The 24,558-nt window shown below is 38.7% G+C and overlaps 2 protein-coding genes across 9 annotated transcripts in view; one reads left to right on the top strand and one right to left on the bottom strand.

Annotated features, from left to right (window-relative positions):
• Positions 1-24,558, top strand: part of brip1 (BRCA1 interacting helicase 1) — a 119,013-nt gene that overhangs the window by 85,010 nt on the left and 9,445 nt on the right. Inside the window, exon 22 of one of the 6 annotated variants that reach the window (XM_042414962.1) lies at positions 23,535-24,040. The exons of 1 other annotated variant lie outside the window; for it this stretch is intronic. In XM_042414962.1, coding sequence (XP_042270896.1) covers positions 23,535-23,683 — 149 coding nt within the window. In that variant the 3' untranslated portion in view covers positions 23,684-24,040. Of the gene's footprint in view, positions 1-9,066; positions 9,478-23,534; positions 24,041-24,558 lie in introns of those variants that run through there. 4 more of the 6 variants (XM_042414963.1, XM_042414958.1, XM_042414960.1 and 1 more) reach the window with 4 other exon arrangements.
• tbx4 (T-box transcription factor 4) overlaps positions 10,085-24,558 on the bottom strand; it is a 29,748-nt gene continuing 15,274 nt past the window's right edge. For 2 of the 3 annotated variants that reach the window (XM_042414967.1, XM_042414965.1), the window contains 5 exons: positions 22,930-23,077; positions 14,924-15,076; positions 14,420-14,508; positions 13,964-14,199; positions 10,085-13,855 (listed from right to left, as the gene is read on the bottom strand). In XM_042414967.1, the coding sequence (XP_042270901.1) occupies positions 13,200-13,855; positions 13,964-14,199; positions 14,420-14,508; positions 14,924-15,076; positions 22,930-23,077 (1,282 nt within the window). In that variant the 3' untranslated portion in view covers positions 10,085-13,199. The remainder of the gene's footprint in view (positions 13,856-13,963; positions 14,200-14,419; positions 14,509-14,923; positions 15,077-22,929; positions 23,078-24,558) is intronic. The other variant, XM_042414966.1, reaches the window with a different exon arrangement.

Here is a 24,558-nt window from a genome sequence, read left to right as displayed (position 1 = left end):
GCTTTCAATCCAACATAATGGGATCACCCTTTAAATACCCTTTCAAACAGCTACGCTAAAAGGATGTGCGACCTGTTCTTCAGCCATCTCCCCGATCAACCTGGCTGCACTGCGTTAAGTAGACACCTGATTTGAGAGTTTAGCTTTGTCAGATCGTCACAGCCTAAGCCCGGAGGGGATGAGCCACAAATCACCTGCTAAGAGTCTTTGGAGGCAGAGCTGAGGACCTAAATCCTCAAGTTTACCTCTCTTACCTGTCCTTAGTCCTCTTACCTTACGCTCACTTCGCAGGACACAAGGTTGTGTCCTGGAAAGGCCGGCTGGTAATCCAACACCTGCTGTAAGGACACCTGGTGTCCAGATTTACTGAGATTACATTGCAAGGTCCAGGCCTATTTTTTACACCTCACTTACATGTGCTAAAGACCTAAGCGGTCCTATGTATTTTTTAAGAGATTTATGCAACATGTGGTATAAATAAGCCCTCAGACTGCTTTGGGCAAGCAAATACCAATTACAAGCTTAATTTACACAGTTTAGCTGAAGATGTTGGCACCTCTGTATCTTTTGTAATTGATGTAGTCTTTCATCTGACTGGAGATTGTAGGGTTCTGAAACCCTCTCTTTTGGTATCAGAGTTTCCACGCAACAATGTTTGAGGTCCTTTTGAAAGACCAAGCTAATCTTTAGTTTCTCTGCACCGCCTCCTTTCGAATTGACCTACTTTATAATGAACAATATTATCACAAAGAAGATGAATTGGCTTTTCTCCACATATAAAATGCAAACAGCAACAGCAGTATGGGGCGATTTCCCGTTTTCATTGCATGTTTGTAATTTTTGTGAATCAACACAAGCTTCTTTTCTAACATTTAGAAAATCTTTGTAGAGAAGCCAAAGTGGATGCTGCAGACTTGGATGACTTCACAAGTTGTGTGAATATTCAGAGCCAATTAGTAATTTGCATTTCACTAAATGTCACCTCATACAATAAAATTCAGAATTTCACAGTGCTCACAGTGCATATTTCCCAAGGTGGGTTATCAACAAAATACTGTTACTTGAAATATAAATCAAATCTTGTATTAACTGTATTGTGAGGCTTATTTCTTTCCCAACACTGATGTTTATATTTTGTGTCATTTAATGATAACTATTATACTTATTAACCATACAGTAGCACTGACACTGGCTTTGGAGTTGTAGAGTTTTCCCTCGTGGCTTTAAGTTTTCAAGTTGTTTGAAGAAACAAAATGCCTGAAATGTGCATGCAGAGTGGAAGAACAAGTGAGAGCCTTTGCTGTAGCCATAAATCCAGTTTATCATAATAGTCTCTGATGCTCAAGTTAAATATTTAAATGTGTGTGCGTTCATGTGGTGTGGACTTGAAATACCATGCTCACTGGCACTTTTGCCTGTCATAATTCAAAATGGACACCCTATTGTTACAGAGAGATGGAACTTTAGCACTGAACATGACATTATTTTAAGTTATTGTCATTTCAGTAGACCTCTTTGTCAGTTATTTCATCAGAATGTGTCCTGGCCCGCTCACAGACTTCCTGTCTGTTCTATTTTTTTCCTTCGACTGATCTGGCCACAGCTACGGACTGCAAATGGTATCAGAAGAAAATTAAAAGGAAACAGAAGACTTAAATTCAGACTCGGCATGTATTTGGGTTTTATTTGACTATACTGTATGTTACATCCTTATTGATGCGCACTGTGAGAGAGCAGAGGAAATAGGTCGGACCAGTCATGGTCCTGTTTTGTTCGATCCACTCATGAGCTCTACCTGCATAGAGCGTGCAAAATGACAAATGTATGCCTCTCACCCAGCCTTTCTTTAGGTACTTAATCACCATCAGGAGGATTGTTCCTCCTTTGGCTAACCTGCCCGTTAACAGCATGTGATCCTCAGTAAACCGTACTTATCAAACTAAATACTTGATCCGGACCAGGCTGGCAGCTAAAGATGAAGCTCTGAGGAGTCGGCTCAGTGCATTGTGATTACAGACTTAATGGAGGACAAACATCTTAGTGGGATAAATGTGACCTCTCTGCCCTGTGAATCCCACCTTTACATGGCTATGCTGGATTGTTGCCAGATTGACTCTTCTTAAGGTGTTCTTTCTGGCAAAGCTGTCTGTCTTTTTTCACAATACAGATAAGAGTATGACAATGAAGTCATGCCTCTTTTCATTAGTGTCATGATGACTAAATAGTACGGTATACTATTCTAAATAGTATTAATATTAACATAACATTAATGAACAAAGCTACAATTAGGTACTGTTAAATAAAGCAATAAAATCTCATTAAGAAAACTATCTTCTTATAAAGAGAATACTTTTTTTTAACATCCCACATAAGACTTAAGGATTTAGATTTCCACAGATAAGAGAAGTGAAGTAAAGGAAATGTCAGAGACAGATATGTCTCAGCAAATAAAACCAAAAAAGTACTTGCATGGATGGATCCCATAAGAGCTGAGTGAGATTTTGTTTAGTTTAGTTTTTTGAGTAAACTGTCCCTTGAACAGTCAATGGGACAAGGTCTGCAAGGATTGATGCTGCTACTCTTTTTTTAAATAACTTAGGGAGACTATGTCCAATATCACATCAATGCATTTAGCAGTGTATTTTACTGCAGTGCATATGTGGCAGTGGCCCATACACTACTGCAAGTCTTGTTCAGTGTAATTTTAACACATTACCTCATTCCATAACAAATTAATTATTCTTTTAAAAGTAGTTTATTAAACCTATTGCTTCGCTAATGCTTAGAAATATATTGTGACATTTTGACATCCTATATTGTGACATTTTGTCATCCTAAGACAAACGAAAGATGATCCACCTTCGATATTTTAGAGGGTAAAAATTCAACCCTATCTGGTATAACACATTTCAGCCAGTAGAGGGTATAGGTACTCCAAGAGGAGATCCTCCTGCTCTCAAGCCTCATTGTCTCATTGCATACCACTACCTTGCAATCCCACAGTCTCCTCGGCTTATTTGTAGATTGTGTGTGCACTGACATCATACCACTTTCAAAGACAACAGTAGGAGTCTCTGTCACACTTTGTCCTTTTCTCTGTTCATCAGCTGGTACTAAGTCAGTTCACTGTATTGAAAAAAAAACACAGCATGGCAAGTTAGATATCAATCTACATCTGGGTAAACATCAACACAAGATCTTAAAAAGCAATTATAATACCTTTCAGAACTCATGTGTAAGTCTGAGGAAGTTTTTTTTACCCTGTTGAGTTTGTTAAATAGGGGCATGTACTTTGAATGGACCCACTAAGCCACGATGAATCTTTCTAGACAGCCAGACATCAAATAGGCTCCAGCAAGAGGTGAAAGAGGGCTCAGTGGGTTAAAGGAAATAATTAGGGATCCAAAGGGTGCGTCTCTGGGCTTGCTTAGTCGATGGCGGGTCGGGCATGTTATCGAGAAAATTTAGCTCATGGCTAATTAACTGCCCTATTCACAATGGAAGTTTTCTATCATTAGCATGCAGCATGTTAGCTCCCATGCTTCACCTTTTTTCGAACTCAAAGCCGACTGTATGTATTGTTAATAGTAGAGCTTAACTTTACAAGCCACATGATGCAGATAGCAACAAATAAACGTTAGTGGCCAAGAAGAAGAAATTACAGTTCGCATCTACTGTGGAACATAGATGACTGTAAATCGCATAGTCAGTTATAAGGCTAGACAAAATCACTCAGTCTTAACTTAAATGTTTTTTAGATTTGTTCTACCCTTATTATTACACTATGCTACAGGGGGAAATTATTATTGTTGTTTGACATTTACCATTTTATTACTCTTTCACTTCCAAAACTTGTTGATTGCAGTGTAAAAGTAATAGGCTGTAAGATGCCAAACCGTAAATAACGGGATGCATTACCAGTGTTTCCTCAGAGCCAGCCAAAGGCAAAACACAGCCAGATACAGGGGTCAGGAGGCAAAACGCTGTTTTACTTAATAGTTCAATTTTCAGTGTTGAACTCTGGGAAGTTATGTAAGTGATAAGAATAGGTACAGGTTACACTGATAAATATTAATGCCATTGAAACCATGAGTGACCCAGCAGCTGGCTTTAATGCTGTCCACCTATCCTAGAGGGCTGGAGAAACATTAAAGTGAACTACACTACTTCAGCAGGGCAGTGGAACAGTGTGCAGATACCAAACAGAAAGCTGCAGACATAGCCCTTTAAAGTATTGATGAATGCAGGTATAGTACCACTTGTCAGTGGCTTATTTTCAGTATACTCATGAAAGAGAGAATTAGCTGGCATTATTGTACTTCAAGATAAAAAGTCAGTGTGTGGCATACTGAAGGTGTATTGAAGTGTACCTCTTTTGGGGCTGCTTTCCCCAGTGCTGAAACAACACATTTCCAGTGCATGGGTAAGCAGCTTGCATGATTAATCCACAACTAGGTCAGGGTCAAAGGTGCTGTTACATCTATAGCATAAGCAGTGAACATAGTATAATTACCATCAGTGTGACAGACAATGTTGTCTATATGAATTTTTGCACATAATTATTTTTATGCTAATATGTTACCCATAGTCAGAATGAAAAATAGCCTTGTTAAAAAGATATTTAATCAGGGCATAATTTCCACAGTGGCAAAATTATGATGTTAATTATTATGGAAAGATTTGGGGATTTTTTTGTTTTTTTTAAATTTCATTTGATTGTCCCCAACTCTAAACTAAAACCAGCACCTTCCTTCTAGCAACTCCAAATTGTATTATTTAGTGAACCTTGCTGTAAAGGTAGCCACCAATCACTCTAATAAATCTGTGAGCTAGAATGTTGTTCACTGAGCTGGTGGTTGTCAAGAATTAAGAAGCAGTTATCTGCTTCTCAAGCCACCTTTTCATTTCCATTTCTACACATTAAATAGACAATAAAAAACAGAGTTGTCGGAAGGTGTGTTTGTATAACCTTTACATAGCTTGACTAGCAGTTTTCTTCGATTCTCTGTGCTTTGTTATTTATAGTAAAGGGGAAACTGATTTGCACATCAAAGTGTGTTCCAGGTTTTGCAGGAGTTCTACTGTATATGTGAAAAAAGTAGTGTAAAGCCTTTTGTTTCTCCAGAGGGAGCTGTGTGAAATCTGATAAATTGCCTCAAGTGATGTCATTTGAGTCAGTGTTGGGGCTGAAGACTACAAGTTTGAAAATTAAAAAAATCTAGAGGATGTGGCGTTAGAACGAAGTGAGCCCACTCGTCATCTCTGCTGGAGGCTAGCAGCTCCAGGCTACATTAGCTGCTACTAGTATAAAACATCCAAATCTCTGACTGAACTGTCAGCTGTTGTGCTCATTGTGGGTAATGTAGGCACCAGATTTTGACAAGCCATGAAATAAAAAAGATGATATCTCTGGTTCCGCTGCATCGTTTTTTGCCCCCCTTTTTTTTAAAACTGTCCATCGTGAGCCTGACAGTATTATAGAAGTGCAAGGATAAATATCAAAATACATAAAGAATATATTACATTAAGAAAACACTAGGAAACACTGGGTATCATCTTTAAAATAATGTCCCATCTCTGCTACAACTTCAGGTTGGATTGTTTACTGGATATTGTTTAAGTCATCTGTATGTTTTTCATATATAAGAAATATGACATTTATCACAAGTTTCTGTCATGCGTTGTGTGGGTTAAATACATTCAAAGTCAATTCACCTTGATAAACCAGGTTTTTACAGCTGTTATCTCACATTTGGATTATGGTGTCAGTGTTGTTATTATGATTCTTAAAATGAAACTACTTGGGAGAGTCTGTCATTTAATACAAAGTAGCTTTTGAGTAATTTTGCATATGACTCACTATGACTGTTTAAGTGAGGCTTGACTCAGAATTCAATTACTCAGTGGTAGTAGGGAGTACAGTGTTGCAGTATGCAAACTACACTAATACCTGACAGGACCTCAGAGTACAGGAATACTGTAGACTGGACAAACACACAATAGCTGTTTGCTGATCAAGTGCAAACAATGCATGAAACAGATGTGCAAAGTACACCTAGATATACAGAATATCTGAAAAGCACATTCTGGAAAGTTTTAAAATCTATCATGTTGGTTTTTTCTTTGCCTTATATCGTGCAAGATTTTGATATTGAGGACAACAGGCAGCTTTAGGCTACCTTTACATTACAGGCCTAAATGCTCAATTACAATTTTTTGTTCTTTTTGTGTTAATGGGTTACATTCCTGTTTGTAAGTTACATATATCCAGCTCCAGTGTGAACATTGTTCAGGTCCTAAACTGCCATGTGTGTGCAGGTTGAAATGTGAGTGGCATGCATATTAAAACATCATTTATGTGACAGTCAAATCATAAATATGGATGAAATGGCTGTGCTAGCATTCAGTTATGATAAGTTCCTTCCAGTTCAGCTTGATTAGAAGCTTCTCCATAAATGTCCAACAAATTTGAAACTTCCTTGTCTCTCCATTGACCCCTGTCGCTGTTGTTGCTCCATGTTTCTTTTTCCGGGCTGCAAGGTGCCGACACTGAATGATGACAACAGGCGATATGTGCAGAGAAGTGAGACGTTAAAAAAAACACGTGAGCTCTGCCTGACTGTTCTGGCAGCAGTTGCAAAGCCAGAGATCGGATATGAATCAGATCTAGGACCACATATGCATGAGTGCCAGATCTGATATGAAAAAAATCTGATTTAATTTGTTCACACGAGTGGAAAAGAATCAGATGAGTTACTGAGTTACTTGGAGGCAAAAAAAATTGGATTTGGGCCACCGGCATATAATGTGAACATAGCCATAGTTGGATAAGACATGAACATTATTTTTCTCAAAGGTTTTCTTTTTTTCTTTTTTTTGCTTCAGCTATCAGACTTTTAAGGGTAATTTGACCCTTTTTTGAGACATTTTTGTATGATACCTGTATGATAGAGAAAACTTAAATTTATAGTAGTATAGGGATTGTTGCTCAAGCATTCACACTGAAGAGTTTGTCAAACATGATGTGCAGAGCAAGTGAATTCTCCCAGTCCTCTCTTTCACAGGGCTTTAATATGATTGGTTGTAAACATTTTGTCATTCTAACCCTTACAATGTCAATGGGCTTCAATGCAAATCCCATGCTTGTTCTCACTGTTGAAAGTCCTGGCAGGCCTCACACAGTAGGTTAATGACAGTCAGTCCATCCCCACCCCACTGCTGAGTTTTTGAAGTTATTTATGTTAATTCATTCATTTCCACACAGTAATTTTGGCATAGAGGTTGATGTAGTCAATCAGCAATTTCTTCAGGTGGCTTCATGTTGATTTCTTAACACAGCCACTTAATTTTGTTACAAAAAACATCCCCCCAACCATAAAATGCAATGGCAGACAGGGGTTAACACTCAGTCATGCTTGGATAATCTTGACAGCTTAAAAAAAAAAAACTTAAAATGTAAACAGAGAGAAATGCAAGAAATGGTCAGGAGAAATCTCCTCGCATTTTTGATTTCACAAGCATTTTATGAACTTTGGAGAGCATTTATGTCTCAAAGCTCCTGCAAATTTATGAGACTGCTCGGAGGAGGCAGAGCCATGACTCTTTGTTTTGCAATACACAATGTTTCACTGTATTTTTCCACAATAGTGTACAGTAGGTTTGTGCCTTAATGTGGTATGGATTTTGAGAGTAATTTGGATTTTGTGTTTTGTTTAGTTTCACATTTGAAGTTTCTTCAAAGGCACAATGACAACACTTTGTATATTTGTCCGCCTCTGCTGACATTGTATGTCAGTTCTAAAGAATTTGAGTTTGTCCAATGTAAAAAGTAAATAATCTGTGCCTTTTTCCTGTCTAAATGTCTAATCCAGGAACTTATTGTAATGATTATTAGTTTTTACAGATGCTTTTATCCAAAGCCACTTTGAAATGCAGGAATCCTGTTTTATACAGCAGATTTAGCTTTGGTTTATACTGCTGCCAACCAGCTGTATGTTTGATCAAGGGACAAAAACACAATTTAATGTCCCTTATCCAAAGCTTTGAACCCACAGCGTGCCCTTTTGGCCCAATCCTCAAGCCTCCTACTTTTCTGAGCAGTGCCCACTATTGGTAATCTATCTGTGAGTATTGTGTTCTTTTGGCCTCCTGGACAGAATTAATCATTTTTATGAAGGAGTAAAAGAAAGAAAACTTGAAACACCTTAGTCATGTTCATTATCCTTAACTTCTACTAAACCGCAATGTCACCATGTACTTATGGCACATGGATGGTAATCTGGAGGAGAGCCAAATGAGAAAACCCCCTGACTCGCCTCGTCCTTTCCATAGCAGATCTTTCTGCATGTGGATCAAATCAGAATGATCCACTAATTGACTGTTTACAGGGCTCGAGAAAAGCCTAATGGACTTGATATTAAATCCCCCTCAGATATTTAAAGTGTCTTTTTGGAGTGGCTTGCCGAAAAACCGGGCCTTTTTTTTTTACAAGACGGCCAAGTTAAGCCCATCAGTGTGTCGGAATGGGCCAGCCAGGCCCAGGCGGCTGTTAGATGGGATTATGGGACGACAGTAGGGAAGGGCAGTGCGACGCAGGGGAGAGGGGAATGGCCAGATCTCCCTTCAATGACTTCCAGATGGACTGCAGGCCCAGGTTCTCTGACTGGAGATACATACCCAGCTCGGCTAACTTGTGCTGCATAAGGGGCTTAAACTTGGCTTCTTTATAATGAGATTGACTGGGGTTTTATGTGGAAAGTTAGATAACATAAATTTCAATATGCTTGCCTTGCCCTTTAATGCACTATTAAAGCTAGCTCTATTTGGGAAAAAAAACACTTTGACCATTAAACTTAAGTCAGGGATCTTTGGTGTAAACTTTTTCTTTAAATGTCACGAGTGCCTTACTTTAAACTTTTGTTGTTGTTTTGGGTAGAACATTTATACATTTCAAGACCACCAATAAGTACTTAATATAAAGGTAAAGATAGACATGTTTTAATTCCTAGATCAGTAATTAATTTTTCTTTAGGGAATATTATAAAGCTTTGTTTTGTGTTTTCACAGATATGGCTGGCCCCAGCAGCAGTCCAGTTCTGCTCTCTCCTCCATATTAATAACTGATCATCAAAGACACTGAGGTTCACTGACAACAGTACATTTTTTTCCCTGCATGTATGTAAATTGTAATTTTTTGGTGCAATAATTTTATGTATTCATTTTTAATTTAAAAACATACAACAGCCATGTTTAGAATGATAAGATCTGTTTGTAAATGTTTGTACTGAGTCCTGTGTTTTTAATGTACAGTACTCACTAATGTTCAAAAAAATGGCAACCCAAGTAAAATATTTTGTAACCCTTAAACATTCCTTTATGATTTTGTGCACTATACAGAATTATTACTGTTGTATTATCACAAATTGCACGTAATGTCAAGTTAACTGAGTACTCAGTTAATACAGAATAATTAATATAAAAAAGCACCACATCCAATCCTGTCTTCTAGAAATTATGTTTACATACCACTAATTTGCAAAAGCAAATATACGTTTTTAGAGTGATGTAATGCCGCCAAATAGGTTTATAAGTTTTAATAGTTTAATAAGTTTTTTATCATTTGAAGCATGACACAGGATGTGTTTACTTCATGATCATTTAACAAAAACCACACTCTTTCCCTACCTTTAAACAATGTGCTTCTGTATCGTCCTGGGTCCCAAACACTGGACTTGGGACACTATTTACTGCATATCACATACTAACACAGTGAATCATTTTGCAAACCATGGTTATGTGTTTTACATTTTTAGATGTATTTTCTCTAACATTCCATGCACCCGTTGATTTCCATTCATTTGTGTACAATATGAAAATCTAATGGTGCACTTTGAAACTTGAGTTGTCAGTTACCAATATGTCTGCATTTATTTTTGCCAAATACTGTATACATTGTCATTGTTTAATAATGCAGTTTCATTACAGATTCATTTGAAAACTCTGCACTGCATTATAAAAAACAATGCAGACCATAATGCAAAAGAATTTGTTTAGACTTGATGGTCATGGTGATGGATTACACAATTTTAAAGTTTAAAGTGTACAATCTGAATTTTATGCCATATTGAAATGAATGGAAACCGATGACCACCTGGAAAGGTAATCACCATACATCTAAAAAAATCTAAAACTGAACAGCATGTATTTGAAAGTGGTCGGAAAAAATGAAGATTGAACATGATTTGTGTTTAAGGTACTAAAATTTGCCAAAACACTCAAAGCTAGAGTAACACTGCTGACCGAAACTGTATCTTGACGGCTAAATTAATGTCTGATCGCTATTATCAGGCAAGTAAAAGCTCAGCATTTCAAGATAGCTGGCTGATGATTTGTTGATTTGAGCGGTCGCTCTCTATGAAGAGCCTCCCTTCATGTGAAATGCATCAACAGCTGAGAAAGAGATAGAGAAAGAGGTGCTGACATGAACCAGGACCTAGCCATCAGCATAACTCATGATCTAATGAGAGCTCTGTGTGAGAGAAAGCAGTGCCCTGTATGCTGATGTACTCATCCTGCTCGCACTACATTCCTTTCAACAAATTGGCTTTACCTTGAGTTTTGATTTCTTTTTCAACATTTACTTATTGTTACTCAAGTGGTGTTCTCGTATTTTGCATGGTGTATTACTGGGTATAAAATCTTTAGTATTGTTCTATGAGGTAAATACTGCGTTTTCTTGTGAGGGAGAAACTCTGCTAAATCTTGGCATGCAGTGACGTTCTCTCCTACATACAGTAAGAATGATGATATTGGACAATACTGCATTTATTTTGTTTTAAATGCCAATGTTTTTTGTTGTTGTTTTTTTTCATTCTTGTTTACTTCAATACGTGCAAATGACAACTACAGTATGGTTAATTTGACAGAAATATGGTTATAGCAAATAAACTATGGTTAGGAAACAGTTAGGAAACTAAAACACTCAGTTTCCTGCAAGCTACTTAAAGGGCACACTACCTCCTTCACTGGCACTGTACACTGGCAATGGACATAAATCCTGAGATGCGGAATTGTCTAATATGAACATATTTCCTAGGTATGCTGGGCTGTAAAAACAACAAACATTGCTTGTTCTTACTGTTAGAGAGGTTTTCGAACAGTTCACACTTGATGTGACAATAATGAACCAGCTAAAGAGTTCTAAAACAGCCAGAGGTTGGATAGTTGTGCAGTGTTGGTCCTCGATTAAATATAGCAAACATTTGGAGGCATGAAAATGTTTATTTGTCAGGTGTGCAAAAATGTCAATATATTCAAAAAAATGTTATACTGAATTTAACAACATGAAATAAGGGACAATGCACAAATGCATAAGGGATCATCATCCTGTCCTACAAATAATCTTTCCTTGTCAATGCAAGTTCAAACTCTACTGTAAGTAATGCTACTGAGAGCCTTTTCTTTCAGCTTCCTTGCCCACTCAGGCTGTTTTGTATTTGCAGTCTTGCAAGGATTTTTTCCAAGTAAGTCATTTGGGAGTGGGATTTGTGTGCAGCTCTCTTTTCCGGTACTCACCATGGCTTAACAACAGTTCTTTAAGCTCCCATCTGGTTCTGCCTGAGAGTTCTTTACTGTCCCGTTTCACTAGAATATTGTTTGGAGTTTGGAGTTTGGAGCCAAGCTTTGACGACCAACCACAGTACTATGGCTCAGTCTGAAGCATGACCTGTAGAAAGTATTTGGATAAGAACTATACACTGTTAACTCTCATGATGGGTGGCTGTGTGTCATACCTTTCATTTGATTTAATTTTTTGTATGTACATCATGGGAAAAGACTGTCATACATAGCTAGCAAATTTAATGTCTGCACATACAATTCTTAGTTTATATGTGCCAAGAATGTAAATTTCTCTATATTCTGATATGATCAATCTCTATTAACAAAATGCAATTTAACCCTATTGATCATGATGTAAGAAATCTCATTTTGGCACATGCAAATAAGTGGGACTCGAGGCATCTGGGTTGTCATGACTTCAAATCCGTGAAAACCTTTGGGCATCAATCCCGACTCTTCCCAGTTGAACACGTTTTAAAGGAAGAGGTTGGCAATATTCTTTTTTTTTCTGGCAACAGATGCCATGGAAAGATTAAACCAACAATAAATTGATCCTACTAACAAGCACTGTTTGTGTATCAAAGCTTGATATATCTAATTCCTCTGTGCCATAGAGCTCCATTGTTGTCCAATAACTATTAAAAACATTTTTGCACTCAGTGACATACACTAGCCACTGAAAATAGTCTCCAAAAACTGCAGTTTCCTCCTGTTTGAGTAATGTCTTCTAAATACTACAGTGTCCCACTATTTAAGGAAATTACTGGGCCTTTTTTTCAAATTAAACTATATATTTCATACTTGCTTTTAAAGATTTATGTCTTCAGTAGGGATGAATGACACCAAGTCTAAATGCCACAGACAAGGTAGAGGAGTATTTAGAGACAAACACATTGTTGGTTTTGGTCTTTTCATGAGATTTGTTTACAATATGAAAAATATAGAATAACACCAGCTTTATCTTTTAAATGTGCTCAATTTAGGGGAAGCTCTGCAAAAAATGCTAAAACTGTCAGTGCTTGGTTTTCCCTGCTTGGCCATCATGTACACATCCTACATATCTGAATGAGCCTCACATTATTTTCAAGAGCAAAGTCTTCAATTTTCCCTTGTCTATGTTACTGTCCCAAAAGTTATCCTTGTTTTTACTTCAACTTAGCTATCTAAGACTACTTAGATAGTTATTAGCGATTAAGCTGTCAAACTTTATATTGTGTTAACACTTCTTGTACCCTTGAGCTTGAAGCTCCCTCTGATATACTTTAAGTGCTGCTCAAACCTGCATTTTGCATTTGAATGTGTGAAAACCACCCAACCAATCACAGGCTTATAGTACATATGCTACACATCTGCATAAGTAAAGAGGAGGTCAACCACTGTTCATCACAAACAGTGTTGTCTGTAATTGTGCTTCAGTGAGAATTCATGGACTTAAATGGCTTTGGAGTGCAGTTGGGTAATGATCATGGCTGTATTTCATTACCATTGCTTGGTGTTGGCAGCCCACAGTGGGGTCTAGGAAACCTTGATTAATTTCAGACTTGAAGATTGGACAAAGCTGGTTTCTCCAGTGGTCCACATTAGCTATCAGTCCAGTGAGTCCCTGCACTACTCAGCCCCACCTGGTACTGATAGGACGGATCCCGGATGGATATAGTACCTTGTGCAGGATAGGCTGAGAAATCTCTGTGAGGCCGCAGTGGTGACCCTGGCTTCTTGTGGTACAGAGGTGGATGGCCTGACCTATCTCTGGATCCTGGAACAGCTGGAGAGCAGGATGAAGAGGAAGATGATGGAGGTATGACAGGCAGACCTCGCTGGACTGTAGATGAGTTGTAGACCCCCAGGTCAGCCTGCGGCCGTGACACCATGGATGACGTGGGGTGTGGTACCACAGGGGTGACCGTGGCAGCGTTGGTGAAGTGAGCAGTGAAGGGCTGGTATGGTACGCCCTCCACGCTATAGCGAGGGTAGGGCTGCATTGTAGCCCACATGTTGCAATTTATTGAAGGGGAGTTGGTCAGGTCATCTGTGTCCCCTGCCCCAGATCCAGACTCTGTTTCCATGCTACCATACATGCAAGCCTCTCTGGAGGTGATTGCCTCAGTGCAGTATGGATGAGACAGAAGGGGCGACTCGTAAGAGGGAGGTGAACGAAAGTAATGCTCCTCTGACACCGCAGATGATGTCTCTAGATATGGCCGCTTACATCCAAGCTCCAGGTGTCGGGCATTATCTGCAAAGCGATATAATTAACTGCATTGTTTTTTTAAAACCATGAGTACCAAGAGAGGCACATCTGACTCTGTGCAATGGCTAACAAAACAATGGCTTAAGAACAAACCTCTGTGTTTGAAGCAGTGGTACAGAAGGCTGGGATCTCTGCTCTGAGGGAAGTGGTTCGAGATAGGATCTTGGAGGTCTGAGTTAGACAAAGGAACCCCAGTCTCATACTGATAAGAGGACAGGACTTGAGGGTGCCCTGTTAGAACTCCTGCGCCGAGCTTCCCCGCTAGGTGACTATGCGAGGAGATGAGCCTCTGGCGAACCATGTTCTTTGAAATCACTGGATATTCTTTCCTACGAATCAGTGGCGGCAACAGAAAAGAAACATATTTAGTTTGCCTTGCCATTTTCATTCAACACAACCTCTCAAGGCAAGGTAGATTTTTATATCTCTACACAAAAAAATGCTCCTGAAGAGCTAATTTTGTATATGTCAAGTTTACATGAGACCAGCGTGCAAAATGGTTCTATAGGATCAGTTTTACTTTTCTGGTTCCTTTTTGTGTAAACATACCCCTGTAGTCTTGAAACACGCAGATCTCCTTCTTCACTACCTCTGAATCCTTTGGCAAATGGATTGTTCTCTATCTTCAACTGAGTGATCTAGGAGAATGATATTTCATTTAAGTTCTCATTCTGTTTGGTATAAACCAAGTCACAGGTAAAGCAAATGAAGGAACACTGGCAATGTTCTAACTTTAGGGTCTTGCTGTGGTGGACAGGAACTCCTGCACCACCTGTGCACACCTATGCACACTTTTATTGTTCAGTTTTATCAATCTACATCTAGAAACACTCAATGCCCTTTAAACTCTCAAACTTAAGCTGTTGGAGAACTTGTGGACAGGCTACTTAGAAAAGTAAGGAGGTACTGAATCAGTGTAATCCCCTTTCAACTATTAAAGTAAGAGCTAACATCACCAACTGTTACAACAAGGTTTTATTATTTGTTAAACTATGGATTTTGCCTGAATTGTATTTTAATGTCTGTAGTATACATAGTTGATAGTTACTGTACCTTGTGGTTTTGATAAGAGGTTACAGAGATGAAGGCTGTCTCATGAAAGACATGAGTGCAGTAGGCTGTGTTCTTGGATCCAAACGCGTTATTTTCATCTGCTTTGACTATGTGTAGTCTGGGCTGGTACTTGTGCATAGAGTTTAGGATGATCTAGGAAGGGAGAAGAAAAGGAAACACATTTCATTACAAAGTTGTAGCAACAACAGCCACTGATACATAATACATTTCTCATTGGCTCCTTGTTCAGTAGGATCAGTGAATCACTATACAGTGAATTAGATTGCAGCCACTTATTAGATTACTGTTCTTATGAACATTGAGGCTCGGATATGAGTTAATGATGTGAGACATAATTCAAAAGCAGCTCATGATAATGAGGTCACATCAACAACACACCTCCCAGGAGTTAAGAGGCTAGGTAGTGTAAAAGTCAAGAAAATGCAAATGAACTGTGTAAATGTGTTGCATACAGTATGAGCACAGCTATAACAGCATGTTCTCTAAGGACTCTGAAAACACAGCTGCTGCTAGTAAAATTCATAATGAGTGTAAGTTAAGCTTACCCATTACCTATGGTAAGCTAATGAGCAAGCAGTGACAATAGACAGCATTATTGTCAGTGCTTGCTAACTGGCACACCTAAATCCAACATACCCCTAATTAGTTATATTAGCTGCAGCTGTGTCGGTTGGAGGTGTAGAAGCATAAGTATTTAGTATAGACGTTTTCCTTGCATCTTAGTCCATCCAGCTAAAGTTGCAAGGAAAAGATGTGAGGAGAGAGGAAACAAGGAAATATATTTTTAAAGAAATGAGACGTCCTTTCCTCTGAAGCATCACATGAAGTGACGTCAGTCTCTGATGATGGCAGCCGCTGATCACAGCTGGATCAGCCGTCAGTCAGCTTTAACAGCTGTAGAGACTTTTGATTGAGTTTGTGTCTGCATACATGTGCACCGTGCTAATACTAATAAAGGTGCACAGTTATTACTGCCAGCAGCTGTTTTCTATCTTTAGCCTTTTACCTGTTTGACAAACACCTGCACATGAATAAAAACCTGCATTCTGTACTTAAACTGTGTACTGTGTCCTGCTCAGAGGCACATGAACCATTTCTACTGGCTAAATGCGTTTATATTATTTATTAATTGTTTGCACCTGTATTTATTGATATTCTGATTGTGAATTCATCATTTAATAACCCAGAATATGATTAGGATGTCTTTTGAACACTGGAAATTATTTATTAGGCTAAATGTTTCAGGGGAAATGGAAATTATGTAACTCATATCAAACCTGATGCTCAGGAATTTTCAGCCTCATGTGACTGAATGGAAATGATGATAAATGATGTAAAATATAAAAGTGTTTAGAGTGTTTCTTGCTAACAGACAGACTGTCCCTTACTTTAATTGTATCCATAACAAAAGTTAATAGGAGAAATAACAGATCATGAAAAGAAAAAAAATTCTAATAAATTAAGAAAGTTGTTTGTAGTTCTTTTGTTGATCAGATTTTTAACAATATGGTGAATCAGAAAACATAAAATACAAAACTTGGGGGTGATACACTTGAGTTTAATCTGTCATCTGTTTCCACTAAGTGATGTTGTGAAGTATCAGATCAGTCTGATCAGCTGCAGCATCCCATCAGTAACTGATATCCAATAAGGGGGCACATCGGCTGGTAAAAGAGTAAAGGCTGCTCTCGTGTATCCTCACTCATAGCTCCTCAGAGCAGAAATAAGCACTTTGGTATGGCCTTTAAGATGGTGGACAGGAATGATTTCTGGGTCAAGCAAGGAAGGAGGAACGATCAAATAAGGGAATTGAGATGCACTTAGAGTGTCCCAGTAAGGCTAGTTAGTAAGACAACATCAGAATTGAACAACAGCAATGTTATTAATTATACCTGTGCTTTTCCTTATATGACGCATGAAAATGAAATGGGCCTATTCCATTCCATATACTAAGTCTAACTGGCTTAAGAAAATTAAAAAAAAGAAAATTAGGTACACTCAAAAGATATTAGTATGCATGCTAAATTTAGAGTTTTTTGTCTGTGTGTGGTTGATGGATACTACTGTCTGATGGTGGAATAGAAAAAGTAGATGGAGCTTCTCACAGCAGGATGGTATTAAAACTTAAAATGAAGGTGCCAAGACAGATTTTGCATCTTTGTAAATCATTTCATTTTTCTGTTGGAATGATAAAAGTAAGTTAATTTCCTGCTTACTAACTGCAAAAATATTAACTGTGACAATTAGTGTATAACTGTATACTGTTAGTATGTAGTATGGAAATGAAATCAAGGTAACCATACTAACTATATAATTTGATAAATGCCTACAATTATTTAACCCCCAAACATTTAAATATGACTATCAGAACCATCATTGAGAAATAACTAACGGCATTGACGTAGAACTCTGAGAATTGTGTGTATTTCCCTCATACAAAGTCTGAAGCATTATAGACACATAGAAAGTGTGCATATTCCACTGCAAGGGAGCCCTTAAGCACTCACTGATGTCACTGTGGTACAACCCAGAGCCCTCACATATTTTTACTGGGGGTGGGTATCAAAGTCTGTGAGGGCCAACATTGTGACTGGGCGAAGCATGCTGCTTCTCACAGTGCATTCTTCTTTTTTAGGCAGCTGAACTTGAGCTGTTTTGCCATTGGCACATGTCAGATAATGCCTGACTATTTCCTACCATAGGGACCAGTCTGAGACACCTAAAATCATGCAATTAAGTTAAACTTTGTTTAATAGGTGTGTTTATGCTTTTGAAGGCATAAGCACATTCATATTATTACTGCTCTTAGACAAATACTTAGCCTGAAAACAAGGTGAATTATTTTAACAGTCAGCTAACAATCATACTGTAGATATGCAGTGCTACTATAAGCAATGTAAATAAATATATGGAACGTGAAACTTTTAGCCTGAGAATGGCAGGATCAGCAGCATTTTCCCTGCTGAATTCCACACTGAAGTAGAGCCTTTCAACTACAAAGTTCTTAATATCAATTAGTTCAGTGAACAGCTTCTGTGCATCTTTCATCTCCATCACTCTTGATCTGGAATCTGAGTGCTGTGTATTAGTAAAGCAGCTAGCATGTGTTAGCTGCACTTAGTGTTTAGGTTGTTTGGGTGGCTGTAGGTCAGCTCACTAGCATTGGTCTGCTCACCGCAGCCTAGTGCTGTGCCCAGCGAAGCGTTAGCAACAGTAGGGCAGGGTCATCACTAGTCCAGCTCTGTCAGGGCCGATAAGCATCAAGCTCTGCACCTCGGCTCCCCTTCTCATTTGCCAGACACTCTCCTGAGGAGCCTTCTCCTCCAGGGGGCTCCCAAAGAGAGGCAAAGGTTGAACAGGGCACAGGGAGCTAGGCTCAGGTTGAACACCGAATGGCCCCGCGCTCACATGCTCCTGTTGCTGAGGCAGGCTGGAGACAGTGATAAGCTATTGGCTGGTTCACCAGAGGCTCTCTGTTGACCTTTGTCTGCTCTGCTGTCTGGCTGCTGTCTGAGGGTGATACTGGAGACTCTTGGGTGACTGTCTGAAGGCAGTGATCAGGGAAGCCTCAGATCACTGAAGAGCTAAAGAAGGCATTTGCTTTCATCTCCCGTGATATAAAAACATTCACACATGATTATTTGCTTCAACTGATGTATGCTTGGAGTGGAGTTCTTGAAAAGACAAGTATTATTTTATTATCATAGCACATAATGACCCAACCCCATCACTTGAGAACATTGACATTGGACGAATCTGCAAATCCCCACGTAGCATCCAATGCCAACATTTTAAAATGTTTTTTTTCTACAGTATCTGTACATGGAAACTCATGTATGGTTAAGGATAGAGACAGATTGTAGTAATGGTAAATAGCAGAGTTGTCTGCATTGCTACATAAAAAGCATGCTATTTCCTGCATTGGCAGAGAGCGTTGGCATTGGACATAATTTGCAAGGTGCGGAATCGTCTAATGTAGACATAATTCTGAGGGATACCGGCCTGAATGACCATCATACTTAAGCATCAGGTGTTTGCGCAGGGTTAATGATCATTATCAATGACTTTGGACCAAGTGGCAACCTCAGGGTCTGAAAAATGAATCCAACACAAAAGTGCCTAAACTGCAGTTCCTCGAATGGCCACTTAGGCTGGCTCTAAAAGTGAGTCAATCACCACAGACCTCCATGTTAAAATGTCCAACTTTACAGCAGAAATAAACATGTTTACAGTCAGGTACAAAAAAACGTTTTGGTCTCTATAGCTAATTACCCATTCATGACAACTGTACAGGGGGTGAATTTTTATCAAACTCACCCTTTTAAATTTTATTAAGGCTTAAAGTTATGCATAATTAAGGGCGTGGCTGCTTTGAGTGACAGGTGCCGTCACAGGCAAGTCACTATCACAGCGACAACATTGGTTAGGTTACTAACCATGGCATAACCATGGCATTAACAGAGTGTGGGTGTGGGCGTGAGCGTGAGCGTGCGTGTAGCTGTAGCTGTAGCTGTAGCTATTTCAGTGTGTTTTGAGTTCATGAAAGTTAATTGTAACATTTGGTCACTGAAAAAATTCTTGTTCAGCGTTTGGTTGTACTAAAGCAACCTCTATGGAGTCGGCTGTTCCATTTTTTTCTGGTAAGTACATTTTGTTTTAATGGTTTTAAGCCTGTTTTTTGCTGGCAAAAATTAGCGTTAGCATTGTCACAGTTAACCATAGACTATAAATGCAACGTGCTAACCAAGCTAGCAGCTAGCGTTAGGGTCAGCTCCACCCTCTCGTCCAAATATGGTCACTTCTGGCACAAAAAATCCAAGATGGCAACAGTCAAAATGCAAACTCGGGGCTTCAGAAGGGGAATCCACAAACCAACGGGTGACGTCACGGTGGCATTATTTTTCTTACAGTCTATGCTCTGGACTTTTCTGACACCACCCCATCACTATTGTATGAAACAAATCAGTTCCATTGAAATGAAGATCACTTGGAACATCTCTTGGCTAACAGTGCCTGATTTGTCCCAGCTCACCAACATCTGTTTACCATCAGTAAACTGCAGAATGATTGTCATAGATTTGACGAACCTCTCGTTGATTCCACAGCATAGTGTCCATGCAATGGTGCCTCTTGGAGAACCTGACTCCACAAGGAAAAGACAACTCTGTGCACCTCAGATTTTCAAACTGTTGGTATGGACCCCCAAATAGACTCATTAGGACACAGACCTGCATTTGAAAGGTCATCTTGACAAGTCCCTATATGGGAAAATGTAGCTGTAATTTAGTCATGAACTCTAAAACAGTCTGCATGATAGCATACATAGAGGGTAGTACTAGTGCAGAAAAAACATTATTTTAACACATTCTATAATCAGTATAATTTGTAATGAATGGGATTTCCCTCACTCCACTTTGAGAAGCACTGCCTTTCTACACACCTCCTGGTCTAGGCGTCATCTGGGCTCTGCCTGGCCTCTAACTTGCTCTGTCCTCATTACTCGCCCTTATCACTGGCCAGGCACTCAACTCAATCTGACAGCAGGCCCCGCCACTGATCTGAGAGGTTATGAACCTAATGAGCCCGCCCACTGATGGGATGGCTTCAGACAAGCTATCCCAGAGTCCCCCTGGGGAGCGCTGCCACAGTCACACTCTTCACCTCCCTCTGCAGCCTCTGCCTCTCTCTTTCTGCACATTCTCTATCTTACACACTCCTTTGCTTTCTTTCACCTTTCGTTCAGAAATATGCCTGTGAAAACAGCTTTGTGATTTTGATGTCTGCACATCCATGAACCGAATTTCACTGGCTGTATGTTTCACAGTTTCATCTCACTGCTCTATTTATGACACTGGATGAGATTTTTGTCTTTGACAAATGGTTGATCAGTTGTGAGTTTCACAAAATTTCTGCAATATTTTGTTTTTAAATGTCATTCCGGACAGGCATAGTTGAAATAAATAACTTGCATTGGGAGCACAAGGAGTTTTAGAAATAGGTAACTGTTTCACAATCACTTGTTGAGACATTTTTATGTTCTGCATTATGTATTGACTAATATGCTAGTTTAACTGTATAGTATGAGGCAGATCATCAACTAATCAAAAAAATTGGACTCAACTATGCAAAGGATTATCATGAAATTTTGTATAGACATTCATGGTCCCCAGAGAACAAATTCTGTAGACTTTGGCGATCCCCTGACCTTTCCTTTAGCATCACCAGGAGGTTGACGTTTTTTTGTTTTTTGTGAAGTGTCTTGACAAATATTGGATGGATTGCCATAGAATTTGGTACAGTTACCTATAATGCCAGAGGATGAATCCTAATGACTTTGATAATGCCCTGACTTTTCATCTAGCACCACCAGCGGGTCAAAAATTTTAATGTATTCAGTGAAATATCTACAAGATGGATTGGCACAAATTATTTGTTTGTTTTTGTGAATGAAAATGATTTTTGTAGCCTATATTACATAATTTGAAGCGACCCTGTGGGAAGCCTATCAGGTCTTGGGACAGCTGTAATAAAATGGGCAAATAAAAGGGAGCAAATCAAGTGCTAGTCTGCATAGTGTACATATGAGACAATATGAAAGATAGTACAGTGTACAATATGAAATATAACAGCATTTTCCCCTGGGTTATTTCTGGCCATATTAATTAGTAGTCACGATAACCAACCACAATAAAACGTATGAACATACAAAACATGAGAGGAAACAAAACCAAAAACTGAAAAGACTGTTAGCTAATGTTATTTCACAGATAAAAACTGTTCACTCTTAAAGTTGATCTGCAACATTTGGCTGTTAGGTCCTTATTAATTATTCAAATAATAATAAAATAATGAGAAACAAATCTGTCGCAAGCACCACAGTGATAACATCCCCAGCACTCTGCTTTTTGTTAATGTCATAATTTCAATCTGTAAAATCATATAGACCGTTGATTAAAATTTTAAATGGCATCGAAAACAAAACATGTGATCACCCCCATTATTGTCACAGTACACATTAAATTAGTATGAAATCAAGAAGGATAAACAATTTACTGTGATATACACTCACTGGCCACTTCATTAGGTACACCTGTGCAATCTAATGCAATCCAATACAACAGCTCTGCCATAAATTCTACATTTATGAGGCTTATACATTTTCAGTTTTTATTGACATTGTCAAAAAGGTGATAATTCTACTTTATGTTTATTATTGAGGTCGTAGTGGGTGGTGGTGGTGTACTGGGGTGCATTATATTGAATAGTGTTTATAATATTTTGTCCACTCCATTAACACACATGGGGGGGCAACACTTTTCAATAAAAATGTCTTATGGGTTGATTACAATGGTGCATGTGAACTTTGGTGATCCCCTGACTTTTCATCCAGTGCCATCATCAGGTCAAAACTGCAATTTGTCCAACACTTTGGTTTATCCCTGTAACACCTTGGTTTTCTTTACAATGGAGTTTATATAGACTCACAGAACCACTGGTGTGGCTTTAGACTCATAGTCGTATTGAACTCCACTAGATGTGATAATGGAATTGACTCAGATGAGAATTAAGTACTTCCCGAATACTAAATGGAAAATTCAGCTATATTTTTTTACGACACAGTTTTTCTTTTAGTAGTTTTGTCCATTATTCCAAGATCCTGGATGATAGTCACCAGATGTATTGGAGAGATATGGAGATGTAGCAACTTATTTGTCATGTTAACATATTACTCACCAATTAAATTGCTAAAATCTGGGAACATTAAAACCACACAGCTTAAGCAACAAGCAACATGAGTCAGACAGGTTATTAAGGCCACTTTTTAACACCATATTTCAGCAATTAAATTGGTGAGTAATATGTTGACATAATCAACTGGAAAGATGGCAAAGTAGCAAATAAGATAGTTTGCAAATACATGATCCCTCTCTTTGGCGAGGTCTTGAGTTGTGGAAGGTAGAGAGGTTCTCTCTGTAGGTACTCACATGCCCAAAAGGGTCCAGATGATTGTTTGTAAGCTTGAGCTTCTGAAACGATACCAGCTGCCTCATCCAGTGAGCTCCAGTGGCAGGGGAATCAGGGTGCACATAGAGTCTCCCTGGCATTGCTGGCTCGGCCTTGCCAGCCACCATCCTAAAAACACATTGAGACATACATGCAGTATAAACTGAGATAAAGAAAGAAAAAACTCTGTTATATGTAGCTGCCTTTAAGATCCAGTGGCACCCAACATACAGGAAATACCTCTGTGTCTCCGTTAATCTAACATGACTAACTAAAACTGTCCTTTCCTGTCACCATGTTAACTAAGTGTCCCTTACCATAATGTAGTTATATAGAGGCTTTGAAGTCCACTGCTCTCAGCTCTTTGTAAGAAATCCCTTAGACTGGAAGGCAGTGGCCTCTGCTAAAACATCATTACTAATTATGCCTCTCGAAGGTGTTGCTGAGAAACACCAGAACCCACCAACTCTAGGCCATGCCACATGAACAGAAACAAATGGCTATAAAATGACATCTTTCTGCCAGAGACTATGTATGTGTTCTTTTGAGCTTTTCTAGGCAAAACTTTCTTGTCCACCCATGGTAGGAAGACAGTGCCAACTCTTATGTCACACTGATGGATGGAGGACTGCAATGTCATTGCCTCCAGATACAGGATCAACTGGAGAAATACTGAGTACCGTCCAGCAATATTTTTTTCTTTATAACAAGCATCTTGCCAGTGCCCTGCAGTAAAGAGCTGTAGTCAATGATGATCTGCACTAAAAGGTAGTCATCAGACCACACCAGCCTGATATGATCTACTCTTGTACAATAACTGAGATATGCATGTAGAATTAAAAAGAGAAAACACAACTGATTGGCCTACTTTAATGTTTGGCTAGTGTGTCAAGCTGATTTGATTTTCTGTTGTGATTATGTGGAAAAATTGTGTATTTCAGAGTATTTTATTGAAAGCAATGCATCTTTGGTGGATACTAGGATTATGATTATTTGATTAACCAAGCCTTTTTTTAAAGGGTATATTTACCCAATATAGGCATCAGTGAAGCAGCAAGTACATAAAGTTGCTCTGTCTCATGAATGGCCATGTTTGTGGATGGAAGAAAGGAGCAGAAGGTCAGTGTCACATTTTGGCCTTTGACCTATGGTTCTACACACTAAGGTTCATGGCATACAGTATATTCACTGTGTGTTAGGTTTTGTCTCTCTAACAGGCAAAAAATTTATTTGTAACACACAATGTGAATGAAAAAATGTGAAAAGACAATTTTGTGATTTATGTATTATTGAGAACTTTGCCAGACTTATGTTTTCTACCCAAGCAAAGTTGTCAACATGGTGTAATTATCACTGGCTAAGGTGTAATGATTACCTCTTCATGACTGGGAAGCAACATGATAGAAACCCTGACATACATACATTTTCTAACCTACAATATGCTTTCTATGTTATCTGTGTTTGTCAACTATGGTATGGTTAAGGTTATGGAAAAGAGGGTATGGTTAAGGTGCAACTGTAACATTAGGTTAAATTTAGTGTATAGTTAAGGTCAAGCAACTAAAATGAGAGTATGCTTAGTGTTAGGCAACTAAAACACTTTGTTAAAG

This window comes from Thunnus maccoyii, chromosome 6 (assembly GCF_910596095.1).
Source record: "Thunnus maccoyii chromosome 6, fThuMac1.1, whole genome shotgun sequence".
Lineage (NCBI taxonomy): Eukaryota > Metazoa > Chordata > Actinopteri > Scombriformes > Scombridae > Thunnus > Thunnus maccoyii.
Note: the sequence above shows the minus strand (reverse complement) of the source record. Positions and strands in the feature narration are given on the sequence as shown.